This window comes from Hakea prostrata, chromosome 7 (assembly GCF_041222555.1).
Source record: "Hakea prostrata isolate BN-2017 chromosome 7, UWA_Hpros_2, whole genome shotgun sequence".
Classification (NCBI taxonomy): Eukaryota; Viridiplantae; Streptophyta; class Magnoliopsida; order Proteales; family Proteaceae; genus Hakea; species Hakea prostrata.
In genome coordinates, this window is record NC_142606.1 from 5,446,004 (window position 1) to 5,456,823 (window position 10,820).

At 40.1% G+C, this 10,820-nt stretch overlaps 2 protein-coding genes across 2 annotated transcripts; one reads left to right on the forward strand and one right to left on the reverse strand.

Annotated features, from left to right (window-relative positions):
* The first annotated feature begins 422 nt into the window (after positions 1–422).
* On the forward strand, positions 423–1,325 carry LOC149009270 (embryogenesis-like protein). The gene has a single exon (XM_089161748.1). The coding sequence runs from the start codon at positions 566–568 to the stop codon at positions 1,097–1,099; it is 534 nt and encodes a 177-aa protein (XP_089017874.1). The 5' UTR covers positions 423–565; the 3' UTR covers positions 1,100–1,325.
* A 4,157-nt stretch (positions 1,326–5,482) lies between these two features.
* On the reverse strand, positions 5,483–9,984 carry LOC149009271 (uncharacterized). Its single transcript, XM_089161747.1, has 2 exons — positions 6,642–9,984; positions 5,483–6,452 (listed from the first exon to the last, which is right to left on the reverse strand). The coding sequence occupies exons 1-2, from the start codon at positions 9,496–9,498 to the stop codon at positions 6,070–6,072; spliced, it is 3,240 nt and encodes a 1,079-aa protein (XP_089017873.1). The 5' UTR covers positions 9,499–9,984; the 3' UTR covers positions 5,483–6,069.
* Between the last annotated feature and the right edge of the window lie 836 nt (positions 9,985–10,820).

Below are 10,820 nucleotides of genomic sequence, written 5' to 3' on the forward strand. Positions count from 1 at the left end.
CCATATATATATATATGCTTAAAAAGCAAAGATTTATAGGTAGTAGATTTATGGGCTTTAAGCCTATTTATATTTCTAGAAGATTCAACTATGTTGTGGATCAGCTAGCAAGGATGGCCTACTTGGTCCAGGGCTCGAGTTTTTTGCCATGTTCCTCTGATTGGTTACTGAGTCTATATTCAGTTTCCCTTCTTGTCCCTGCTCTTAATGAAAGCTTGATTATCAAAATAAATAAATAAAAGCAAAGAATTAGTTTTATTTATTTAAGTTCACATGAGTATGAGACCTATAATGTCCGACACATGGGTCGTGCGTGGAGATGACCGAGATGACCGGTTCCCATATTTTATCCGGTTCCCATAAAAGGAAATAACCATATAAATTTGGTAAACTTGTTTTATCTCAAACGTCCAAATATCAGCTTATTCCGTAGAGGGTTCTTCCACCGCGTTTAGGTTAATGAAGTAGAAGCGTGTTTGCGTCCGCGCGAGAGAAAGCTGCTGTTTCTAAATCTCAGCGACTTTGTTCTCTATCTTTTTTTCATTTTTCCAAGGAGAAAAGGAAAATGGGAATAATGCGTCGAGTTTCCCAGGTTTCTCCTATCAAATTGACCTTGAACCGTTCTTGTTCATTTTCAACTCCAATTTCTTTGTCAGTTCTCAAACCCTCCTCAACAATTTTGACTCGATATGTTTGCGGCCCCGTATCAACCCCTAAACCGGAGATTTTCAATCTTCTCATCTCGAAGTTCCACTCTTTGACGCACGTAATCAATTCAGATACTTCGACCCATTTCAAGAATCATAAAAATTTGAGGAAATTCAGTGATGCCCCGAGCTTTGATTCAAGTAAAGAGATTGATGAGATTAATCTCAAGTTCGCAGAAGCCCGTGAAGAGATCGAAATGGCTTTGGAATCCAGGGAAACGGTTTACTTCGACGAAGAGGCGGAAAGTGCTAGGCAAGCTGTGAAGGTTGTGTTGGATATGTTCCAGAGTCTGTTGGCCAAGTTACCTGAGAATGAGAGGGCTTCGTTGCAGAGGTTCATGGGGCTTAAGATCGAGCAGTTGAAAGCTGAGCTTGAACAGTTAAATGATTGAATAGGTTGGTTCATCGGTTCTTAAGTCTACAAACGATTTTTTTTTTTTTTTTTTTTTTTTTCATTTTTCATTCTCTACGATGAGGTGACTATGAACTATTGCTGCCTTCGACTGGCGACTTGTGTGGGATCTATCAAACATTGTTAATTTACAGCTTCGGCAGTTTAGCTTTTTCTAGCTGTTCTCAATAATAATTTGAGTGGTACTTAAGTACTTTAAATGAGAACTTATACATTTCGGGATCTTATTTATTTGTTAACATGGCTTGTCATCACCAATGCTTTATCTGTCAATAAGCGTTGTCATCACCATGGATACTGCTAGAAGTAACTGTATTCAGGTGTTCTTTACATGCGTCAATTCTCTCACGCTATTTGGAGAGTTAAAACCTTCATTTATTGGGTTACATTCTTCGTTCTGTAGTTTGAACATTATGAAACATCGGACACAATTACCCCGCAATAAATGCATTTCCCACTGCATTTTCTTTTTAAATTTACACAAATGCATTTGCTGGAAAAGGCTTTCTATATTGGTCAACAAGTTGTGTTATTTAAGATCACATTATATCTAGAAAAGGTTTTTTATTAGAAGTGAAAGTGGAAGACAATATGTAGCCACGAATAATAGTAGGCAACGAGCATACAAAGTGTGAATTAAAAGAAGAGAGAGAAAAAGGTCTACAAACCAGAGTATGTTCAAGAAATGAAGCTCACAGATTGTATGTATAAATTGATCTCTACTAAATGCTCAAAGATTTTTGTTTTTGGGTTAAAAAGGCGACTTGAGATGCCCTCTAGGTCCTTGCTTTACTATCTCCTGTAGATCAATGCATCCAACATTGTTGTATTTCAGATAACACTTTATGAACACTTTCTAATCCACATGAGGCCATCGTCTCTGTTTCTGAATATAACAGACAAGCTGTATTGGATGAATAAGACGTTAGGAAGCTTAGTTTTGATTATCAGTCTCATCTGAGCCTTCAAAAAACATCTCAGAGGCTCAGATCCTAGAATTTTCTCTGATTTCACTAGAAAATGTCTTTCAAAGTTTCAACTTTACTAGAAATACTTCTTTTGTTCAATCTTTTGGGACCAAGTTTTGATTCGATTTTATTTGGGAGATTTCATTACCACCTCTTGAGATCTCTCAATACTCTTGGAACTTGTTCCTAGCTTACATTGTTTCCCGTCGCCTCTTTTCCTGTTAAATCCGTATGACCTTCCTATATCTCTGTTTCTTGCTTAACCTTTTTGAAGGGTACCTCAATTCATCTTCTGGTTTCCATTGTACTTCGAACTACCTATTCTACAAAATCAATTGACCAGATTCCCGGATGTTTCTTGCTGCTAATATGAGGACTGAGTCTCAGTAGTAATAACATCTGAGATCCCTGGACAATGGGGCCAGAGGCTCATGCAGTATACTGGCTACAAGAGAAGCAGAACTTGCTGCATCATGAAGACTAGGCCCCTCTAGGTTCTGCAGTTTAAGGTCTGAACCAGTTTTCTGGTTCCATCTAACCCTTGGTTCCAGATTTGGTTCAGGAATCAGAATCATAGGGTCTGTTTTGGGAGTCTTGTTTCTTTACTTTACCCATAATTAAAATGTAATAGTTGAACTGGATTAGTATAATATGAATCTACAACAATTTTTTGAATAGAAGCCTCCAAAGCAGCTGTCTGGTTGAGGTTTTTGCATTCTGGTTAGTTTTTAAATTATGTCTATGCTTGTAAGGGCACACCTACCTGACGATTTTGACAGTAAATCGGTGCTTTTTGTTTCTGATGGTTAATGGTTTTCGGGTTTACTTCCATGGGATTTAAGAGTGTTTCTTCTGTGGGTTTACAAGTGAACTGCTGGTATTCATTAGTTGTTCCTGGTGGATCCACACACCTCCACAACCCTGCGCATTCTAGTTTCTAACTCTAGTCTTCTTTGTTTAACTACTATTCCGTTGGCTAGTTTCTGTTATATGTTCCTTTTTTTCTGGTTCCTTTTAGTTTCTGGTTCTGTTTTCAACCAGAACTCTTTTATTGTTATTGTCATATATGTTTCTTAAATTTCAGTTTTCCGAAACCGAGTTATAATGTGGCTCATAATTTTTGTCTTTGACTGACTCATTGCTTGTTACATAATTTAATCTGGTTTGAGCCCTTAAAAAGTTTCCTTCTATCAATTTTGACTATTCTCTATGAGTTTTGGTAAGCTGCTAAAAGTGGGATACTTCCCTATCTCTAAATCTGATCTTTGATTACTTCCCACCTTTGGCCTGTTTTCCTTGACAATGCACCAATTGACAAAGAGTTTGGCCTATTCCGATCTGTCTTTAACTGAGTTTTTGAGTTTATTTTTGCTAATTATCGTTCCTGTTCCTGCGGTTCTGGAAAATTCTGTGGTTTCCTAACCCTGACTTGTTAGGTGACTAAGACCCATTAGGGGCTGTGGCTTCCTTCTTGTTACAGTCTGTTGCTGGGACCTGGTGTCAACATAGTTGACCTTTATTGCTGTTTACGAGGCTTGGAAAGAATGCTTCAGTTCTATGTGAAATGTATATGGAGACTTTGTTTCGAAATCTGGTGGACTGTGGGAGCTTGCCAAATTCAAATTTGAACTAGTTTAAGCATCATTTTTCTGTTTCTTTTGATTATTTTCCAGATCCTTCTGTCAAATTTGGAGGTTAGTGGTTCTCAGAGCTTGGTTCAGAATCTCTATTGAGCCAGCTGCTGGTAAAGCTTTCGAAGTCATTCTTATTACCTGGACCTGTAGCCAGACCTATCATGGAAAGACATCCATCATTTCCAATAATTGTGACAAGGAAGACGAGAGACAGTTAAATCTCCAGAAGCATGCTTTAAAGATGTTATTGTGATTTTTTATTTTGGAAAATTGAAAAATGGAGTACTGGGTTCCTTGAACATGCAGTTGTATTTTATGGTTATTAGTTCTCATTGTTCAGTGTAAAATGATACACTGAAATCTTGTGGATAGCTAGGCCAGAGTAATGGTTGCATTTCTCTCTTACTTTCTAGCGCATGGAGCTTGTGGTAAATATTCTTGCCGGGCCAGGACGGAGGAGAAATTGCCAAGTTTGAAATTCAGCCTAGCTTTAGATAGGCTCCTTGGTTTTGGATGCTTATGAATGATCCATGATAAAGCTTTACAATTTACATTTGATGTTGTATTCTGGTTGACAGAAGCAGGTTGGAGACTGAGAACTTCGCTTATGGATTTGACACCACTTGGTAAGTAGAAAGCAGATGACAAGTTTCCTGCCATGGATATGGCCTGGTATCTTATCTGCCATTTTGGAAGTTTTTGTATAGCCATGGAGCCTACATGTCTTTGCTGTTTATAAAGGTTCGGTAGATACTCTGTACTTGACCACTCCTTTTGTAGCATCCTCAGACTGGATGCTGTGTTTGGATTCAAGTGTTCGTTAGATGTCTAAAAAGATAAGAACAAAAATGTTGGTTTATTGTACTCAGTTGATTGAGAAGTTGATATGAAAAACATTCTTATCGATGCAAATTATTGGCCCCCCCCCATAACAGGATCATTTCCGGTGATTACTCTGTGTAGCTTCAGATCTTGATTTATGGTTAACTCATTATTCTTTGTTTTGTGAATGGCTTAAACCTGACCTTTTTTTTTTCCTTTTTAATTTGTTGAAAATGATAAAATTCACACTCTGATATATTGGAATTAAATAATCTCTGAGGTTAACAAATCCCACCAATTTATTATTCCTTTCTGTTATTGTGGGGCTTCATGATCCTTCTCTTGAATTTCCTGTAATATGCTGTTTGTACTCCCAAACATCTCCTGGAGGAATTCTTTGATTCCACAGGGATTTTTGACCACCTGAATGGTATGATCACCATTCTTTTTATCTAGACCTCTTAAGTCTTAACCAATCTATTAGGCAGAGCCCGAGTCTGAGGGTTCACCCTTACGTTTTGCTAATCCCCAGGTGCAGCAATTTCGGAATTTGGAGATCACTTTCACGGATTCACCTGTTTTAGCTTGGGACCATTGAAGGCATGGGACTCTGATAAGCTTTCTGGGTTGCCATGTCCACTGTTTTTCACTGCCTAGTCATGAATGGCCCTCTCTCTCTCTCTCTCTCTCTCTCTCTCTCTCTCTCTCTCTATCATCCCTTCCTGGGGCTCCTGAGCCATCTATTCTCTCCATACCCATCATCTATTTTGTGGTTATCATTACTTTTCAGCTGCATATGAGTGAAAACACAAGGGAAAAGAACAAAGAAATATAACTTTATTTCTGAAGTCTCATTGATCACTTCTGGAAATCTGCAAGGGTGGATGTTAGACACTTGGTATGAGAAGCCAAAAGCGATTAGTTGACCATGCACATGCACATGCACATGCATAGGGCAGCTAAGATGGGGTTTACTTCTTTGTCTCCTTCACAGCCTGCATCATTGGGCCTACAAACCGATATGTCTCTCATGTTTGTTCTTTCCTTCCCTTGGGCTCCAACTCTGCATGTGTCTCTCAGGTGAAAATAAGATTGAAATTGTGGTCCATGCAAAATGTAGTGGGGCTTTGTTCATGACTAGATATGTAAGTTTTTATTTGGTACAGCATCCACAACATTTATGCTTCTTTTGACTCATAAAAAAATCTTCTAGGATTTCCATCTCTGCAAAATTAAATGGTTCAACCAATGCCTTGTGTGTTTTATTTCCCATCTAAACATAAATACCAGATCAGCCATGGTGAGTTTTACTAAGAATATATAAGCTGAAAAGTAAATAGAAGAGTGAGGAGATGAGAAGAACAAGCCAACTATGCTGTTTTGAATCTACCATTTCTATACAAATGAGAACTAAAGGCAAAGTAAAAATTGAATTGCTTTGACCTAGAACTTCTTCCAGCTCTTTTCTCATGTCAAGGAGAATAAATCACAATTTGAGAGATTTCTCACAATAAAACGAGTAACTTTCAGCTTGGGTTTGATGGCTGCTTTATGAGAGGTTGTGATGTTTTCCCCCATTCTTCAGGTGGACTCTTCACCTCCGTTAACAATGCCACCACTTCCTTCATTGTGGGCCGTTCTGATGGTGATGAATTCACACAGAACATTGCAATGCCTAGTGTTTGAAGCATCTCCTGCACCATTTGATCAGTTAATCCCTGAAGCTTTGAATCCAAAACGGTTATAGCAGGCTCAAAGCTCGCCATCTTCTTCTTCACCCACTCTACTATATGGAGCCCATCACCAATGTGGGACTCTATTGCACTACGGCCACTAAGGATCTCCAGCAAGACAACCCCATAGCTGTAGACATCACTCTTCTCTGTTATGTTCATAGTGTAGCCATACTCTGCCAAAAGCATAGAGAAATTAAAGATTAAAATGTCAGCTAAGCTTCATTCATCACGATTATGTAAAGGTTAAAAGCAAAATATAAAAAAAACCAGCTCTCTTGAGTGAGTTGAAGACTAATTACTTATATAGCATTAGACATAACAGCATCTGAGTACCAAGAACCCCAGAAAAGAATAATACTTGCCTGGTGCAATATACCCATAAGAACCTGCAACCCTCGACATGGCATGGTGATAATTGGGAGAGCTCATCAGCTTGGCAAGTCCAAAGTCTGCCAGATAAGCTTCATACTTGGAATCCAAAAGTATATTATTGCATTTGACATCCCTGTGAAGAATTGCTGGCACACAATCATGATGAAGATAGGCAAGACCCTGAGCAGAACCTACAGCAATCTTATACCTGGTTTCCCAATCCAAGTTCCTGTTCTCCTGCAAAAGCTGCTGGAGATTCCCATTTGGAATGTAGTTATAAAGCAAGAGTTTAACACACTTATTTGAGCAGTAACCGAGAAGCTTCACAATGTTCCGGTGGCGGATGTGTCCAAGAATTTGAATTTCTGCAGCAAAAGAATCCACAGGATCTTCTTCCTTTGTCTTCCAAAGCTTCTTCACAGCTATTTTTTCTCCACTGGGCATCTCAGCTCTGTAAACAATCCCAGAACAACCTTTCCCAATAACATTCTCATCTTTCAGGCACTCAAGAATGTTTTCAATAGTGAAATTACACTTCTGAAATGGGATAAATGTCCAAGGATATGAGAAATCTTCAGCACCTGATGAAAAGGCTGATGAACCTGTGGACTTCGAAGCCATGTACCTCTGATTTCGGGTTACAAGAAGCCAAGATGCAAGAATAACTAATGCCACTGACGCTAGAGTCACAGATATTGCCGCTATAGTTTTAGAAGACTTAAGGCCAATTCGTTGAAGCATCCTTGAGGAACAAGTAGAGCCATCAACAGATTCACAGAGCTTCAGATTCTGAAGATACGAATTTGAAGATAAGGTCTTGAAGAATGGAGTTACAGGGATAGGACCAGAGAAACTGTTGAAGGAAATATTCAAAGAAGTGAGACTGGTTAAGTGACCCAGAACTTCAATTCCTCCATAGAGCATGTTATTAGACAGATCAAGTGACTGCAACAGAGTTAAACCTGACATCTCTCTAGGGAGTTCTCCCGTAAACCTGTTTGAGCTCAAGTCCAAACTAATAGTCAAGCTTGTCAGATAACCAATTTCAGAGGGAATCGGACCAGAGAGGTTGTTGAAGCTCAGATCGAGCAGAGTTAACTTTTGCAAGTTGTGAATAGACTTGGGGATCAAACCAGTGAGCAAGTTATTGTTGAGAATTAGCTTGTTCAAGTAACTGAAATTTCCAATGCTCCAAGGAATTTCACCTGTGAAACTGTTCCGGCTAAGATCAAGCTGCTCCAAATTCACAAGCTCTCCCAACTGTGAAGGGATTTCCCCTGTTATGTGGTTGTTGTGCGCATCCAGTAACTCAAGAACCGTGACATTGCCAAGCTCAGAAGGAAGGGCACCAGAGAAGTGATTGCTGTACAAGTCAAGGAAGACAAGATTCTGCAGTTGACCTATCTCCTTTGGAATCTGACCTGAGAATTGATTCTCACCAAGCCTCAACCTCACAAGTGACTGGCATTTTGAGATGCTTCGAGGCAACACACCTGACAATGAATTCCCCAGAAGCAGAAGCTTGCTCAACTTCTGTAAACCAAAAATTTCTTCTGGAATAGACCCAGTAATTTTGTTCCTCGAAAGATCCAGAGCATAGAGTTCAGTGCAGTTTCCAAAAGAAGAAGGAATGGTTCCAGAAACTGAATTGCCCCACAAAAATAAACACTGCAGAAATTTCAAATTACCAACCTGCCAGGGAATAGGCCCGGATAATTGGTTCTTATCAAGCTGAAGAATAGTAAGACTGGTGCAGTTACTCAACTGCCATGGAATTGGACCAGTCAATGAATTATCTGACAGATGAAGCTGTTCAAGAACCACTAGCTTCCCAAAATCTGCGGGGATCTCACCAGAAATATCGTTTGCAGAGGCGTCAAGAACTACGAGGGATGAACAGTTGGAGAGCTCAGATGGGATTGGTCCAGTAATAGAATTGCCCCAAAGAAGCAAGCTTGTAAGCTTCTGTAACTTGCCCAGTTGAGCTGGAATTGAACCCGTGAGCTTGTTCATGTGCAGATACAAATTTCGGAGCTCAGAACACAAACCCAGTTCAGGAGGTATCGAACCAGATACCTCGGTATCATAAAGCGCCAATGTTTGAAGATTGATCAAGTTCCCGAACGTTGGGGGTATCACACCAGAGAGCCCAGTCGCCGCAGCGCCGAATGTGGTGAGATTGGTTAGAGATCCTAACTGAGGAGGTATTTCGCCGGTGAGATATGGGTTTCCTCCAACTCGAAACTCCTGAAGAGAGACCAATGAACCCAGTTGCGAGGGTATGGAACCATTCAAGAGATTGTCCTGGAGACAAAGGACTTGCAGGGACGAGAGCTTCGCAAGCTCCGGAGGAATGAGTCCGGATAGACGATTCGAATTCAAAAAAAGGAACTGAAGCGACGTGAGCGTCCCAAGCTCAGGTGGGATTGGGCCAGTTAGAGAATTGGAAGAGAGGTCAAGAAGATGAAGATTGGTAAGCAGACCGAATGAAGGAGGGATGGGACCAGATATATTGGTGGTGGAAAGATTGAGGAGTTGCAGAGAGGAGAGTGTAGACAGTTGAGGTGGGACTGAAGAGAGGTTGAGGAATGTGTTTGGGAGAGAAAGAGAGATGACTCTATCTTGTGGAGAGCATGTGACACCCTGCCATGAACAGGGTGTGGAGTGTGATGGGTTCCAAGAAGAGAGAATGGCTGAAGATGATGTTGAAGAATCATCTGCAGATGTAAGGAGAGAAAGAAGAGCTTTTCCATCAGGAGACAGAGAAGTGACTAGAGTAGGAGTTAAGGTTACGAAGAAACAGAACAAGCAGCAACAGCAGCTAATGATATTGGTTATTTTCTCCATTACAGAGTTGAAAAGTTAAAGAAGTGAAGGTTTGACAAATGGGTTTGATGAGGGTTACACAGTAATAGTGATGGTACTGCTAATGGAGGTTAATGTCCACTCTAAGGAATAACATGCATGAAAGGATGAGAATGGAACTTAGGATGCTTAAAGCTTACAACATACATGTGAAAGAAAACGAAAGGATAAAATGGAAGTGTAGCTGTGAAGAAACTGCAATGAATGCGAGTTGAGGTAAGCGAATGGTTCACTTTACTTACCTTAACAACCTTTCCTACTCAGAGAGGTGGTGTTTCAGGTGGCTGGTGGCTGGTGGCGACGCCGCTGCTGTTGCTGGTGGTGCAGTGTTCTTGGTCACCATCAAAGCTGAAACTTTCTTGGGGATTCCATGGAAAAGTGGTAGGAGATGGTAGAGCTGCTGCCCAGTTTGAAGCTCTGGCCTCTTTATATACCATATGATTTGTCCTCTCTTAAAATTCACTGAAATTTATCATCTCTTTGTGTGGGTCAGGGATGACAAATTAGCAATTAGCAAGACAGGAAGATATTGTACAGGCCCTTGATATCAATGGTTTTATCTCAACTTGCAGAGACCCAACAAATTGATCATGTATACCAGTTGAACACGTGTATGGACCAGATGGGTTTGGCCTATCTTTAAGTTAATAACCCTTCTTGCCATCTTCACTTTCTTCCTTAAAAATGGAGCTTTCCGCCCCTCCCTTTTGCCAATATAATGGTGCCTGTTTGAAAGTAAGAAACATCACTAGTCCTGTAAAATCACCAGAAGATCCTTCAACAAAGGCCCTTGCAGTGTTGAAGTAATAAGGGTAATGTGATAAATGAATCAAATGGGTCAAACCTTTGGTTCAGATCAAACCCAAAACCCATATTGTATGGATCCTGTTTTCATGGGAAATGGGTCAGGTAATATCCAAATTATAAGATTCTGGGGAGAGCTGGCACGGTGCCTAGGGAACAGGAGATTTGATGATAATAGGAGTGAGGCAGCTTAGGAGATTGTGAAAGTTAAAAGGGTTAGACCAAGCAACCACTTCAATGTCTTTGTTTTTGTATAATACACATAGCATATAAACTATATACACAGTAACATGGTCTGTGAATTAAGAATGGATTAGGGTTTAGGGGGAGGCGTGAACTCAGAGGACAGTTTCAGGGGGTTAAAGTGAGTAAAAAATCAATTTTTTTTTAACTCTGTGATGGTAAATTAAGAGACTTAATTGATTGTGTTACCGAGGAAGAAATGGTGGGTGTGTTTTGGGGTAAGTGAAGGCAAAAAACACACACATGAGTGACAGACA